Source organism: Bombina bombina, chromosome 8, assembly GCF_027579735.1.
Source record: "Bombina bombina isolate aBomBom1 chromosome 8, aBomBom1.pri, whole genome shotgun sequence".
Classification (NCBI taxonomy): Eukaryota; Metazoa; Chordata; class Amphibia; order Anura; family Bombinatoridae; genus Bombina; species Bombina bombina.
In genome coordinates this window covers 175,684,725-175,701,977 of record NC_069506.1, presented here as the reverse complement: position 1 = coordinate 175,701,977, position 17,253 = coordinate 175,684,725, and the positions used below count along the sequence as shown (strand labels likewise).

The 17,253-nt window shown below is 34.8% G+C and overlaps 1 protein-coding gene across 2 annotated transcripts in view; it reads left to right on the top strand.

Annotated features, from left to right (window-relative positions):
• The first annotated feature begins 8,150 nt into the window (after positions 1-8,150).
• TMC4 (transmembrane channel like 4) overlaps positions 8,151-17,253 on the top strand; it is a 134,368-nt gene continuing 125,265 nt past the window's right edge. For both annotated transcript variants that reach the window (XM_053690731.1, XM_053690730.1), the window contains exon 1: positions 8,151-8,401. In XM_053690731.1, the coding sequence (XP_053546706.1) occupies positions 8,347-8,401 (55 nt within the window). In that variant the 5' untranslated portion in view covers positions 8,151-8,346. The remainder of the gene's footprint in view (positions 8,402-17,253) is intronic.

Below are 17,253 nucleotides of genomic sequence, written 5' to 3'. Positions count from 1 at the left end.
GAATTTAGAGGGCGTGATGAATTAATTTTCAAAACTTGGCCGATCCTAATGTATATGAGCTGTGAGATGTCTAGCCAAATGGCAGGACAGGACAGACAATTAGGACGGCTAAGGGTTGAAAATGATTCATTATGAGAATTTGAAGAAGCCTTTATTCATGGAAAGGTAGAGGTTCTAGAAGCTAATAAAAAGGTTTCTGACTTAAATAAATATAATCAGAAATTAGTGGCTGAAATTAAAGCTTTCGAAGAAGAATATGAAAAATGCCAAGATGAAAATAAAACTTTAAAAGCTAGATATCGTGAGGCTGAAAAAGGATATGAACAGCAAATAAATAAATTAAAGAGACAAATCAGCAGTAATAAGGAACTTTTAAGTAATAACGCTAATGCTGAAAGGTTTAACTCAATTAAGGACTGGGTCAGAAATGAGTTTCCAGATACCAGGCGGGAGGATAGACAAAAGTACCCAAATTATAGCTCTAATTCAGGCCCAGAGGTAACTTTTTCCCCTAGGAGGTATTTGGTAAATTATATATATATATATACAAAGGTTATTAATTACATTAATATTTTAACACAAATATATGCATAGGCACTGCAGTTTAAAGTATATTTGATAGATTAAGAGAGCAGTTTGTATTTTAGCGTATATTCATAGTCCTGTATAGGGTTACGTTTATTTTTGTATGCTAAGTAATTTATCTGTGCAAAATATAGAATATATATATACATATAACTTCTGGTGTTTCAATTAGAGTATATATATATTATCCTATTGTTTAATTAAGCACTGTTAAAATTATATTGCTTGAATGCTAGCAGCTAAATATCTTGGAATCTCATTGTGTTAATTGAATGAAATTCTATTGTGAATAAGGTAAACTTGTATGAACCCAGGATAGCATATTTTAATAGTTTGTAAACGTATATAATATTGATTCATATTCTGGTTCCTACAAATATATTTCAATGTGTTCATAGATATTTACTAATAATAAAGAATTCAGGAATTTATATTAATTTTCTGGTTTATGGTATATGCATATTTTTGGGTTTCAGTTTAAAGGATAATTATTAAATATATTGTGTTATACCCCTGCCATATACTGACATATTATTTGGAGAGTACTGCTGAGATTCTTATAAGTATACTGACAAGACCCCTGCTCTAACGTAATTATTAGTTTGCTGATTTAGTAATTAATATAAAAAAGGGGATATTTTGTAGTGTTATTATTAAAAACACTGTTACCTGTTCACTGTTATACTACATTGTTTTTTTACTTCCTGCTTCCTGTTTACCCCTGACCAGTTCTTAACATGGTTTCTCACATCAACATGTAGCTGTGTCTCTTTTTATATATGAAACAGTGAGTCGGCAGCTGAAACTAACATTTCTCACACTGCTTCCTGATAATTTTCTCTCCTGCTTAAACTAACTTTCCCTGACAAGTTACTTTATTTCTGATAAAGCAAGGCAGATACGTATTTTTTTCTTTTCTATTGTGCTGTTTAATGTGCAAATCTAGTACTATTACAACTAGTAATGTCTGGCTGTTGAGTATGTGACTATGCACACAATCAGTTATAGGTAGGATAGGGAGTGTCGGCTAATAGTGAGCTGTGTGGGGAAGGAACAATGCAGTGTAGCTTGCATCTCATAACAGAAAGAGAACACAGGCAAGTTTACTCTCGATTTTAACAATTTTAGCTACACATTTTTTAATACATAAATACTGCAAAAATACTATTTAGGTCATTATTTTTTTTTTTTAAAATATTGTATTTTGTTTTCTGACTACAGTGTCCCTTGTTGTGTTCAAATTTTATAGTTTACAAGTTCAAGAGTGGTCAAATACGGTTTTCAACAGATCAAGGAAAGCTACTTAAAAGGTGTTTTCTGATGGATTGGGATACTACTGTAAAATCTTCTGAATAAAATATTAAAATATTTCTGGAGGGGGTGCGTGTCCAAGCTGCGGCCATGTTCAGAATGTTTGCAGTTATTTATGTTTTATAATCCAGAGGCATTGCCTTTACTCCCATAGCCTATCTTCAAGTATAGCAACAGTTAATAGTTTAGGGGATTTCTGCAACTATAATTAACTTGGCTTATAAAAGTGTATTGAATATATCTGCTATATTACTGTGGCCCCCAGGGCCTCCACTAGACATAACCATTTATCAGCCCCCCCCCCCCCCCCTTTGACTTGTACAATTTTTGACCAAGTGACTAAAACGTATATGCACTTTATTCTTAAGTGTAGTCAAACTTGGAAATTTTGTAAAGGTAGTAACATACAAACACAGAAACACACACACACTCATACACTGAAACACACACCCACACATAAGGATTCCCATTTGGACACTCTAGCAGACATGCAAAGAAACACACAAACACACTCAGACACAGATACCCAAATAGACATTCAGCACTTGTTTACATTGACCTGACAAGCAATGAGGTAGACTACAGTTTTGTCAAAAAAGGAGATTTACAAAACAAAATATGGAGTTCTGATTATCTGTTTGTCAAGGAAGATGCCAACTAAATGATCACAACAGCATGCAGTGGCTGAAAGGAAGGGCTCTGAACTGCCTAATTCCTAAACAATAATTGAAAGGTTAAATGGTGGATTGCTGACTTCCGGAAAGGTCTCATTAGTCTCAAAGTCTGTAGAAAGATGTGAATAATCAGTAATAAGGTCACAATGTCCTAAAAAGCAACAGACAATGGACACACACACACAAACTCAAACACAAACTTGCACATACACCCAAGGAAACACTGACAGAGACAGCCTCAGAAAACACACAAAGACATACACACACAGAGAGACAACCACATAAAACACACAAAGACATACATACACACACACCCTCACTGAGACATCTACAGAAAACACACAAAGACATACACACACTTTCACAGAAACACCCACAGAAAATGCACAGACATACACACACACACCCTCACAGAGACATCCACAGAAAACACACGAAGACATATACACCCACCCTCATAGAGGCATCTAGAGAAAATATACAAAGACTTACATACACACACTCTCACAGAGACACTCATAGAAAAAGCACAAAGACATACACACACACCCTCACAGACATCCACAGAAAATGCACAAAGACATACAAATTACACACCCACCCTCACAGAGAGACCCACATAAAAAAATACATACACACTCATAGAGACACAAACAGAAAAGCAGAAAGACATAAACACAGACACCCACAGAAACACTCACAGGAGGTAAAATTTCTGCACATTGCATCCCCTAAATCAACAGTGTGTGACATGCATGATAAAAAATTGCAGAAATTAAGAGATCACTTTTTAAAGAATCATATTTGTAAATGTGCAAACAAAAATAATTCTGTGACTTCAAAATTGTACATTAATTATTTGGATAGATGAAGAAAAGTACTTTTGAAAGGTTAACATATGTTTGTTTGTTTTTCCCCATTTCCCCCAACCAAGAGCACCACTTCAAATATGGTGTACACTTGTTCCCATCTGTCAGCTGTACTTATGGATTTTGAAAATGCTGTACTCTATATGGTCTTGGTGGAACCATAAGCTGTGGTACTCAGTCTCATACCATTAGATCTGGTAATATGCAGGATTTAGGCTTGTTTGTATGTATTTCAAAATTAAGTCAGCTGTAGTGTAAACTGAACTGTGTTAAGTTAACCTGTCTCATTTCAAACACTGAGCAATCTTAGTCTGAGAGTGTAACATTTTATGCAGATGTAAAAACCTTAGATAAAATGCCTCCTTGCATCTGGAAAGTCCTTGCATAACTGGGCAGTAAACTGGAATGCAATTAAAAAATATATATATATATTAATTAAAAAAAACTCATATCTGCCAAAAGGGCACCTACCATTTGTGTATTGAGAAAGAAACATTTCTGCATGGCTTTAAATATAAAATTTCTACAGCATTGTCAAACAATCATAAATACACTGCTGCATATTGCTAAAAAAGTGTGTTTTTATGGACCCCTGGCCCCACCATACAACTACTACCACACTGAAGTTACAATCCGAAATCACACGAAGAAATAAAAAACATTTACTAAGTAAATCCTACCTCCTCTGCAAATGAAAGTGATCTGCTGTCTGACTCAGGCACACACTGTACAAATGTAAGTGCCAAGTCTGTCTTACACTGTGCATAGTGGTTTAGTGCACACTCAGAAATCCTCTCAAATGCTAATGCTTTACTCCTTGTAATAACATTTCCCATATTCTGTTATAGTACCCTCTGGTGGCTGCCAAAATGTAAAAAAATATATATATTTTTTAAATAAGTTGTTTTTGCCTCATGGGGCCCCCAGCCAATTGGGCCCCTGACAGGAGTCACCCCTGTCACCACCTGATGGCGGCCCTGGTGGCCCCCCTCCTTGTTTCACCTTGCTGTTCTGCCAGAGGCCAATACCATTAACAAACTGCAGGTTGCATTCTATATATGTTGTGCAGTCTACAAGGGTCCAAAAGTGACCCCCTAGACCTGCCTCTCATTCCTCTATCATTTTCTACTTTTAAGATGGATCTTTCTTATCAGATACTAATTTTACCCTACAGTACTAAGGTCCAAAAGTGGCTACTGCATAAGCTAGTTTTCCTCTATTTTGCACCATAAGTGTTTTTAGGCCCAAGATTGGACTCCAGTGTCCCAAGAGGAAATAGTAAAGGTCAGTAATTACTTATTTTAGTATGCTGAGATATTGTTTCTACAAGTTACATGTATACAGCTGTATAACAGCATTCTTAGCTGCAGTTCCTACTAGCTGATCTATCACCTTGTTAGTAAATTTCTAGACTTAGACCAACACTTGCTTAACTATGTATCAAATTGTCTTGATATTTTTGCTCATATACCTGCTGTCATTGTGAATAGGCATACTCTATATTTCTTTCTGTTGTCACTTATACAAACCTCAATACAATAATAAAATTATATATATTTCTGGAGTTTACCAGTTGCAAAGTCACTTAAAAACAATAGATGACCAAATTTTTCTAATTCATTGTACTATTCCTTGAATTTAAAAACCAACACAAAGCACTTTACAGTTCTATGCTTCAATGCTATATACATATTACAGGCATTCATGAAATCTAATTTTTTAGAACTACAGTAGTTCAATTAATCATCATAATCAATAACTCTGTACTTCTCACTACTTACATTTCTCATGTAATTTGCAGAAAGGGGTTATTTAGTGAAATGTTCCTTTTACTCACTATCTAAAAACAGATCTGCATTTAGGAAAATCACATAGATACATTATGTAGATTTATACAATAAATGATTATACAATATTTAACCTCTGCAACAAGCCATTCAGCAGTTGTGTGTTTAATGTCAATACAGTAATAACTTTCGGCTAAATTACGAGTTTTGCGTTATGAGTGTAACGCTGCTTTTTCACTACCAATCAGCCAGAAGAATGAGAGCTCAATCCTATTGGCTGATTGGATCAGCCAATAGGATTAAAGCTCAATCCTATTGGCTGATTGCATCAGCCAATAGGATTTTTTACCCTTTAATTCCGATTGGCTGATAGAATTCTATCAGCCAATCGGAATTCACGGGACGCCATCTTGGATGACGTCCCTTAAGGGAACCTTCAGTGTACGGCTGGGACCGTATGAAGAGGATGCTCTGCACCGGATGTCTTGAAGATGGAGCCGCTCCGTGTTGGAAGGATGAAGATAGAAGATGCCGCCTGGAGGACGACTTCTTGGCGCTTGGATGAAGACTTCTCCTGGCTTTGTTGAGGACTTCTTGCCGCTTGGATGAAGACTTCTCCCGGCTGGATGAGGATGGATGTCTGGTCTTCAAAAACTGTAAGTGGATCTTCGGGGGTTAGTGTTAGGTTTTTTTAAGAGTATATTGGGTGGGTTTTATTTTTAGATTAGGGACTTTGGGCACCGTAAAAGAGCTAAATGCCCTTTTAAGGGCAATGCCCATCCAAGTGCCCTTTTCAGGGCAATGGGGAGCTTAGGTTTTTTAGGTAGGTTGTGTGGGTGGTGGGTTTTACTGTTGGGGGGTTATTTGTATTTTTTTTTACAGGTAAAAAAGCTGATTTCTTTGGGGCAATGCCCTGCAAAAGGCCCTTTTAAGGACTATTGGCAGTTTAATGTAGGCTAGAGGTTTTATTATTTTGGGGGTGCTTTTTTTATTTTGATAGGGCTATTAGATTAAAAGTAATTCGTTTTTATTTTTGATAATTTCTTTTTTATTTTGTGTAATTTAGTGTTTATTATTTTTGTAATTTAGATCAATGTATTTTTTTAATATCATTTATTTAATTTTAGTGTAATGTTAGGTGTTAGTGTAACTCAGGTAAGGTTTTATTTTACAGGTAACTTTGTATTTATTTTAACTAGGTAGCTAGTAAATAGTTAATAACTATTTACTAACTAGTCTACCTACTTAAAATAAATACAAACAGCTGTGAAATAAAAATAAAACCTAAGATAGCTACAATGTAACTATTAGTTATTTTGTAGCTAGCTTAGGGTTTATTTTACAGTTAAGTATTTAGTCTTAAATAGGTATTATTTAGGTATTAAGAAGTGTAATGTAGGTGTCAGTGATGTCGGGGGCAGCAGATTAGGGGTGTTTAGACTTGGGGTTTATGTTAGGGTGTTTAAACATACTTTTTCTTTCCCCATAGACATCAATGGGGCTGTGTTACGGAGCTTTATGCTCCATCATTGCAGGTGTTAGGCTTTTTTTTAGCAGGCTCTCCCCATTGATGTCTATGGGGAAATCGTGCACAAGCACGTCAAAGCAGCTCAAAGCAGTGCTGGTATTTGTGTGCGGTATGGAGCTCAACGCTGCCATATTGCTCGCAAATGCCGTTTTTTTTGCAAACCTGTAATAGCAGCGCTATTAAAGGTGAGCAGTGGAAATAATTTGCAAGTTAGTAGCGAACCAGCCATAACGCAAAACTCGTAATCTGGCTGTTTGTTAGTGCAAAACTAACTACTGCCATTTCTTCGAGCAGGTGGAGTGTTTGAATGGGTTCTCAGAAATAATGCCGATGGACAGAATGCCGAACAGGGCAGATACGCTCCAGAGTGTCCTGTTCTCAGGCACCGCAACCGCCTCTGGGAACTTAACCATAGGTCCCACCCCACACATCTTGTGGTTCTCTGTCTGGGTAATACTCTATCTATCTAATATATCTATCGAATCTATCTATCAAATCTACATGTCTATCGAATCTATCTATTGAATCTATCAAATCTATCTATCAAATCTATATATTGAATCTATCTGTCTCAAGGCCGGACTGTTATCCGGCAGCCACTAGTCTGTCGGAATATTATCCGTCAGACAAATGTCCGTTGGCTAACAGTACGGCCACGTTTGAATGTAGGTGCACTGGATACAAGCAGCATATGTACATATTCCCTGAAACTATGATACCTGTTACTAGAAGCAATTTGCTAATACAAGTACAGTATATTCCAAAGATGGTTATGTACATAACGGAAATGCTCTCATGCACATTTCAGATATCTCTGAAAGAGAAACATCTAATATAATGTAATAGAATATTGCGTGAATATTAATAATATCAGAATAAATGTTAAGCTAATTTGTACAGAAAGCACTATCAGAAAAAATGAGCTGCAATACTCAAATGGGTTCCTCTTTATTTTCATATAGATTTGAATCTCAGTGGCAATGTATTTAAAAAAACATTTTCTAATCTGCTGCTCTGTATTTTTGAGAATGGGATGATCCAGGATTGTTTGTAATCTATACACTATTTCCTAGTAAATATATTGAAGTGTAGCTATATAATGCTCTCATGCACATTTCAGATATCTCTGAAAGAGAAACATCTAATATAATGTAATAGAATATTGCGTGAATATTAATAATATCAGAATAAATGTTAAGCTAATTTGTACAGATTATTATAACGCGTAAATGTATTTCCCCATTAGTTCCAGTGTACTGTATTACTTTCATTCTTCTACATTTACAGCTCCACACCCATTTTAGAATGTTGCTTGGCTGCTTCATTTGCATTTGTCCAGGTTACTCTGTAGTCCAGGAATTAAATCTGCTATAGTGAACAATGTGTAGGATTTCACTCTGTGTAAACCACTCCTCTACCTTTTATGCTCTGTGCAAATGTCAACAGCAGATGATTAACCAGCTTGATAATCTAGCAACTTGTGCTGAATTTCCCCAAGAACTTCCTTATTAGAAACTTCCTTGCGTTTATCTGAAATGAGATAAAAAAAAGTGTTTTTTTGTTTTTTACTGGACCTGAAGTTCCTATTCAAGATGTATTATGCTGGAGACGGTAGCACTGATTCTGACATACACCCATTGGGAACAGGTATTGTAACTTTTACCATTCTGAGTTCTAGAATTGAAAAAAACACTGAACCACAGACTGTAAGAAACAGCACAATATCTATATACAGTTCTGATATCTCTTCTTAGTGTTATGTTATGGAATATGGCTTCATAAATAACTTCAAAGCATATTAACAAAATCATTACTTTAATGCAGCATCTATTTTTGTTGAGGAAAAATAGTTTCAAACAGTATTATCAATTGCATCTATTTATTAGTAATGTAGAGAGAGATTCTGGTTTTTATAACTGTAATTGTTTTGATATTTCAAGCCAAATTAATTACATTGCTATAATAATGTGTAAAATACATATTTTATTCATAGCTACCTGAATATGTTTATTAGATATTTGGCTGTGAGCATTCAGGGGCGTAGTTTGCCCTAAAACAAGTTTAAACAACTAGAGGGACAGCAGATTTTGAAGGGCAATTCTATAGCATAATATCTTCCCACTCATATGCTTAACAGGTGTTTTGTTTATTGTGTAAATGTACTGTATCTGGTAATGTCACAGAAAGCGCTATCAGAAAAAATGAGCTGCAATACTCAAATGGGTTCCTCTTTATTTTCATATAGATTTGAATCTCAGTGGCAATGTATTTAAAAAAACATTTTCTAATCTGCTGCTCTGTATTTTTGAGAATGGGATGATCCAGGATTGTTTGTAATCTATACACTATTTCCTAGTAAATATATTGAAGTGTAGCTATATTTATTTTAAACTAAAATAATTATTTATTATTCATTAAAAAAAATAATCAAAAGTGACAAAGTCTAAAATTGATTTTCTGAAATCTATTTTCTTCAACGTTAATCAGCTATTTCAATATAATAGTAATGCTTTTTAATGTGTAAAACAAATACCACATTGGATATTAGGCATAACATATGTTATAGATTTGTGAGCTTGGATGATCATAAAGAAATAGATTTGCACAATTTTTTACCTCAGTGCGATTTTACTGATCCATAATGACAATGAATACATCACATTGTCTAATGGTAGCCCCAGGTCACTGTCTGTGTAGGTATGCCAGCTAGCTTTTGTTGTTATATTTAAATGTATGTAAAGCACTCACCCTCTTCTGTGTGCTTGTGTTCTAGATTAGTTATGGCAACTTTCTAACACAAGTGGGTCACAGGGCTACATTAAACATGGGAATAATAATAATATATTTCCTACAAATGTCCTGTGGCACAGAACCAGGCAGGGGCGGAACAACCATTGGTGCAGCAGGTGCAGCGGCACTAGCCCAAATGTTGGGGGGGACATGGTAACCAGTCTATTCATAGGCATGTGCAGATCTGTCTGTCTATCTATCTATCTATCTATCTATCTATCTATCTATCTATCTATCTATCTATCTATCTATCTATCTATCTATCTATCTATCTATCTATCTGTCTGTCTGTCTGTCTGTCTGTCTGTCTGTCTGTATATCTGTCTATCTATTTATCTATCTATCTATCTATCTATCTATCTATCTATCTATCTATCTATCTATCTATCTATCTATCTGTCTGTCTGTCTGTCTGTCTGTCTGTCTGTCTGTCTATCTGTATATCTGTCTATCTATCTATCTATCTATCTATCTATCTATCTATCTATCTATCTATCTATCTATCTATCTATCTATCTATCTATCTATCTGTCATCTATCTATACAGAGCAGCATGTATATTATTACTAAGTTAGCTTTGGGGACCTAAAAAGTTCTGTATTAGGGGCCTATGTTGAGCAGGTCTGCTACTGGGACCATGTTTTGTTCAGGTTACAGGATAACCTATATCTGCTGTTCTCCCTTCCAGAAGGTTCTTTTAAAAGGACACTCAGGTTATATTAAATTTTCATGATTCAGATACAGCATGTAATTTTAAACAACTTTCCAATTTACTTCCATTAAAAAAAATGTGCACAGTCTTTTATATTTACAATTATTGAGTCACCAGATCCTACTGAGCATGTGCAAGAATTCACAGACTCTACGTATATGCATTTGTGATTGGCTGATTGCTAGCACATGGTACAAGGGGAGTGGAAATATACATAACTTTGAAATTTGTTATAAAAAAATCTACTACTCATTTGAAGTTCAGACTAAGTGCTATTGCATTGTCTTGTTATCTTGCATTTGTTGATTATGCAAATCTAATGTGTTGACTGGTCCTTTAAGTTTTGGGCAGCGTGTTTGCCCATCCACCAGAAGTTCCCAAGTCACACATTTTTAATTCTGCTTTTTTCACTGGCGCCACAAAATCTATATTACATTATCAAACTGCTTATTGTCCCTTTAAACGGGTATTCTAATGCTAAAATGACATTGGAGCATTACTGAGCGTACTATGGGCCAGATTATGACGCACACATTTTTTTTAAACGCACAAAAAACGCTCAAAGAAAACCTTTAACATGGCTGGTTAGCGCTTGCATTACAAGTTAAAAGTAAATTGTTTGCGTGCGAGTGAAACCCAATGAGCGCTTACTTCGGAAATCGCAACTGTTTAATTTTGTCTCCCCTTAGACTTTAATGGAGTTCGCTTTAAAAATAAAATAAAAAATGCATCACTCAAAAAATATATTTAAAAATACAAAGAACATTTTCTAAGTGAAGAACATTGGAGTGTAAAATATTTACATTAAATACAATGTAAAATACATTATTAAATATTAAACATTATTTTACAAGTTTTAAGGTATTTGAGTGGAAAGGGCTCCATAGTGTATATATATATATATATATATATATATATATATATATGTACATGTGTTTATATATGTATAAATGATTGTATATATATACTTATATACATATATAAACACATAAATACCCATGTATATACATATATGTACATACATACATACATATATATATATATATATATATATATATATATATATATATATATATATATATGAAGAAGGTAAATCCCACCAGGGGGAATGAAGGAGGAGACCCGGAGACTGCAAACTTGGTATCAATATCTTTTATTCAGCCGAATGGCCAAATGACAGGTGTAGGTACAGGTAGACGCCTGACGCTTTTCGCGCATGCGTACATGCGCTTCATCAGAGGCTAATAAGTTAATGTGAACCAAGACCTATATAGGGGCCTGTAACCAATCAACAAACAAGTTGTAAATTGCAAATGTGCAAGTAATCATTAATTAGTTGTTTGTGAAAGGGTATCAAGTTCCCATGGGTCTCGCAAAATATATTATTCATATCTAACAAAACATACAATAACAAATCCTAATAATAAAAACTAAAATGAAGTAAAATAATGTTACCAATAATAAACCTAATACATGTTCAAAAAAACAATGTCATTTTCAAATTCCAAAAACATACATATATAAAATAACATGTTTTTAAATTGGCAAGTAAACTTTGCTTAAGGAGCAGATAGATAAATCTATGACTGATCAAAAGTATTCAAGTTAGATATATTTTCTAAGCAAAGTAATTTTTCAAAAGCAAAAAAACATAAGTAATCACTAAAAATGGAAGAAAAAAAAGGCTATAGAAACAAATATAAAGTAAAATCTAAAAAATTGTTATAACATATATAAAATAATAATATTAGTCATTGTGAATAATGTCTCAAGACTATATGTCAAGGATTAGATATAGAGTCCAGAGCGAGATGACCTAAGATATAGCTGTCAAGCAATGTGCAATGTTAGAAAAAAACATATTCTTTTATTTTATTTTATCTTAGTTCACTCGATAAGGACACATCCTTTTTTTTTTTTTTTTTTTTTTTTAAAGATTATGTAGTCAAGGGTTACAGGTAGAGAGCATATAGTTTAGTGCTATGTCACTACTATGAATTTGATTCTTAAGTCGACTATCACTTAAGGACTTTTTTGGACAGTGACTGAAGGTAAAGTAGTAATGCTCACTTATCTGTACCCAATCATATTGAGACAATCTAATATCCGATATATATAACATATTCCATCAGCCATACGCTGTGGGTCGATTTATATAAAGGATAAGAGAGATATGAACAAAAGTGAATGAGTCAAGGAGGAAGGGAACTAGTCCCACAATTCGATATAGAGATCAATTTAGGTAATATATGAACAATAAGTTAGATTCAAACTAAATTGAAACAGTCAAAATGACATAAAGACAAAAGGACAAAAAGACAGAAACACCAGCGTGGGGACAAGGGAATTTCCTAATAAAGAAAAGAGAGGTTTTGTATTTATATTATCTGGTATATCTTGTATTTTATTATATACAAGGATTGTTATATAAATATTTTTTTTTCTTCTTTTCTTCTCTGTCAAGTATTGTTTTTAATTTTTAATTTGTAATTTTGGTTGTATGTCTTGTTGTCGGGGCATTACACTAACTGTCTAACTTCCAAAGCAGATTATGATTTTAAATTTCTGATTTTAAATTTCTGATTTTAAATTTCTGATTTTAAATTTCTGATTTTAAATTTCTACAATGCTCTAAAGTCATATAAGATTAAGAACTGTTATTAAACTATTCAGTGAAGAGATCCACATCCATTCTTTTATTCATTCCCTCTGGGGCCCTAGTATGTAGTTTTACAATCCAAAATATTTCTTTTTTACGAAGGGTTTTTCCTCTATCACCCCCTCGGGGATGTTGTTTTATGATGTCTATACCAATAAACGAAAAGTATTTGGGGCCTATGCCATGGGTTCTGAAGTGCTTAGCAACAGGTGTTTTTGGTTCTTTCTCATCTAAAGAGCGTAGGTGTTCTCGAATCCTGTCCTTTAATGGGCGGGTCGTGATGCCTACATATTGGCTCGAGCAGGATAAGCAATTAATTAAGTAGATCACAAATAAGGAATTACAATCTATCCTGTCTCTTATTTGGAAAGTTTGTTTGGTGACATTTGAAGAAAATGTATTAGTAACTGTGATACAAGTACAGCCTTTACAGGGAACATGTCCACATTTAAAACAGCCAGGTCTAAGGCTTAACCAGTTTATATTACTAGTGGGTTTACCTGCAAAGTTTTTCCTTGTTATGTCACCTAAAGTCGGAGCTTTTCTAGCTACGCACCTCACACCTGTTTTAAGGATATTTGATAGTGTTTCATCGCTCTTTAGAATTGTCAAGTTCTTTTTAACTATTCTACAAATCTGTTGGTATTGTCTACTAAATTGGGTAATGAATAGCATGTTGCTATTTGTACTAGTTCGATTAAATTCAGTGCTCCTTCTCTTAGGATTAATTGTGAGTAGATCTTGTCTGTTTATCTTCCCTACTTGTTCTTGGATGTGTATTAGTAGGTGCTTCTGGTAACCCCTATCCACTAGTCGAGCTGTCAGTTCATGTGCTTGTGTATAATATTGATTTAATTCTGTACAATTTCGGCGCAATCGTAAATATTGCGCCTTTGGAATACCTCTCTTTAGATGAGAGAGATGGCAGGAATCAGCACGCAATATCGTGTTGCGTGCCAATGGTTTTCTATAGGTGCTTGTGAAAATTTTGTCACTGAAACCCAATGAGCGCTTACTTCGGAAATCGCAACTGTTTAATTTTGTCTCCCCTTAGACTTTAATGGAGTTCGCTTTAAAAATAAAATAAAAAATGCATCACTCAAAAAATATATTTAAAAATACAAAGAACATTTTCTAAGTGAAGAACATTGGAGTGTAAAATATTTACATTAAATACAATGTAAAAAACATTATTAAATATTAAACATTATTTTACAAGTTTTAAGGTATTTGAGTGGAAAGGGCTCCATAGTGTATATATATATATATATATATATATATATATATATATATATATATATATATATATATATATATATATATATATATATATATATATATGTACATGTGTTTATATATGTATAAATGATTGTATATATATACTTATATACATATATAAACACATAAATACCCATGTATATACATATATGTACATACATACATATATATATATATATATATATATATATACACACAGAGAGAAGCACACTCACAGGAACAACCATCTCAATACCATTGTTAGCCTGTTCTATGGCGATTTACCACCTGGGTGCAGATTCTTTTAGCCCAGTAATGCTTTTCACAGAGTAGAACTTTCCTGTAGTATATCAGTCTGATCCTGCCTATTACGGTCAGTCCAGTACCGAAATACTAGGCAATTCCTCTCTGAACAAGGAACACAGCAACCCCAGACGATTGTTTTGGCTTTCAATGGGCCTTGTCAGTGAGGTGTAGCCATATTCCTCTAAGCACACTAAGCAAGGAGTCCACGTCTGGTTTCCCCTTTTTCCCATACACATATTTAGACGTATATATATATATATATATATATATATATATATATATATTTATTCAATATAGCCCTTTCCAGACAAACACCTTGCCATATACCTTTTAGCCCGTATATTTTTTAAATTAATATTTATATAAATAAATGTTTATCAAAAACTGTATATATGAGTGTAACACTTTATTTTAATTTCCTTATGTTGTATTTGGTGCACATTTTTTACCCCCCTTACACTTTACACTGGGGGGTAGATTTACCAATGTCTGTCCGACATGATGCGCTGTAGCGTATCATGTCCGACAGATATCTCTGAATGCAGACAGCATACGCTGTCGGCATTAATCATTTTACAAGCAGTTCACCAGAACTACTTGTGCAATTCCACCCCTGCAGATTCGCATCCAATCGGCCGATAGCAGGGGGTGTCAATCAGCCCGATCGTTTCGAATCGGATTGAAGACCGCAGTCTCAGGGGCAGCGGACAAGTTATGGAGCAGCAGTCTTTAGACCGCTGCTTCATAACTGCTGTTTCCGGCGAGCCTGAAGGCTCCCACGGAAACAAGGGGAACAAGGGCCATTGTTAAATCTACCCCTAGGTCTTCAGTGGCGCTAACCTGACAAGCACAAATTATGTTTGTGTTTGAGCGCACACATTTACTATCAACTTGTAATACGCCCACAAGTTAGTGGATTTGCCTTATTGCTTATTGTGAACATGTGCTAACTTTAGGGCACCACTTGTAATCTAGCCCTATATGTTTAACCAAAGCAAATTAATTATAGCATGCATTTTTTATATTAGAATGTTCATTTAAAACTAACATTGTTATAGGTAAACAGGTGTTGACAACGTAGTGGATCACTAGGTATTAGGCACAACACATTCCTGAATAGGCTTACTCAATTCGTAAAAAAAAAACTTTAAACGGGGGCGGAGCCTATAGTTGTTGCGGAAGGACATGTTTGTGGGGTGCTCTTGATTTCTGCTGGGCAAATAGGGATTATTCCCTCTTGAAAATACATTAATATCCTAAATATACCTGCTGAGGTGTCTTGTGAAACCCCAGAGAGGTCTGTGAGTGTTTTCATGAATGTAGACCTTCCTATGTTCCTCAGCTCAACTGCTTGGAGACTGGCCATGTGGCAGGGAGACCTGCACTGTGATTTTGTTCCCTCAAGCTGTTAGGGCACTTTTGATTTCATTATGGATGCGGTAACCAAATGGGAAAAAGATATTCTACAGCTCATTAGCAATCATTTTAGGGAACTGGAGCAGAAGCTGGATTCTCTAATATCCACCACATACAATTTTCCTCCAACAGCGTACTTACTCCAGGATCAGATGGAAGCCACATACAAAGATCCGGAGCCCACTGCAGAGGCCTCACATGCATGCATCAACCTATCAACAGGCCCCACACACCAAGCTCATTTGGAGATGCCAGAGGGGGCTCATGTGGCAGCTGTGACGATTGGGGACTCTGAACACTGGGCTTCGAGAGACTGATGCAACGAGAAGGGGAGATGGATGCAGAGGCCCTTGGGAACTCTAATCATGCTGTTAACACAGGGCCTGACAGAACTGGCTGGTCGAGTCACGGGAAGGCACCCTCATGGCAAGATCGGCCTGCTCCCCGAGAAATCAGTACCAGCTAGTGCGGACCTGGAGTCTGCTATTACTTTCACATTTAATTTTGTTCCTTCCCTAAACCCTCCCCACTATTGTTTGTTTTATATATCTGGTGGCCCAAGAGTGGCTAATGTGTCTAACTAGGGAAGTTTATATCCTAGATTTTATCAATATCCAGGAAGGTGATACTTACTATCTCATAAAAAGAAAAACTGTGATTGATTTTATGTATTATTCTACTATATATGTAGTGTTACAGTATGAATATTCTTTATTACTGTTATATTTACTTGCCAACTTGTATTACAATACATCCCCTTTAATTATGCACCTTGCAATGCTATATATAACAATTACCCTGTTGGATGCTACCATGTGTTTTACGATGGCTGTGTTTACGGCAACCTTGTACTGTTTTTAGTTTTCAACCTCAATAAAAATTATTAAAACAAATAAACAAAAAAACAAAACACCTTTTTACAACTTATTTTTGTACAGTTGCTAGTCCATGCATTTGTTTAGTGCTACGAATATTGATTTGAACTGTGAAAGCTGAAATGTTTCAACTTGCTTGTCTATGAAACAATCCCTTTGTCTCTTTGTGTTAAGCCTTTCATCATCTTGCTTAACAAGTTCTCTTTGTATTTTGTTTTTACAGGTCAGAGATTATGTTAGAAAGTATTTTCATTGCTTCCCAAGTAAAACCATGCAATTCATAATCATACATTTTATTTTTATTTATAGCTTTCAGATTTCTGTTTCAAATACAAGTATGTAATTAAGGGAGGAAGGCAGAACATAATCTCTGAATTCACGTGTTGTCTTAGAGATAAATAATACCATTTTAATTTAAAGGGACAGAAGACAGTAGGTAGTAAGAATAACATATATTAAGAATGTGTAAAATAAGTCGTTATCG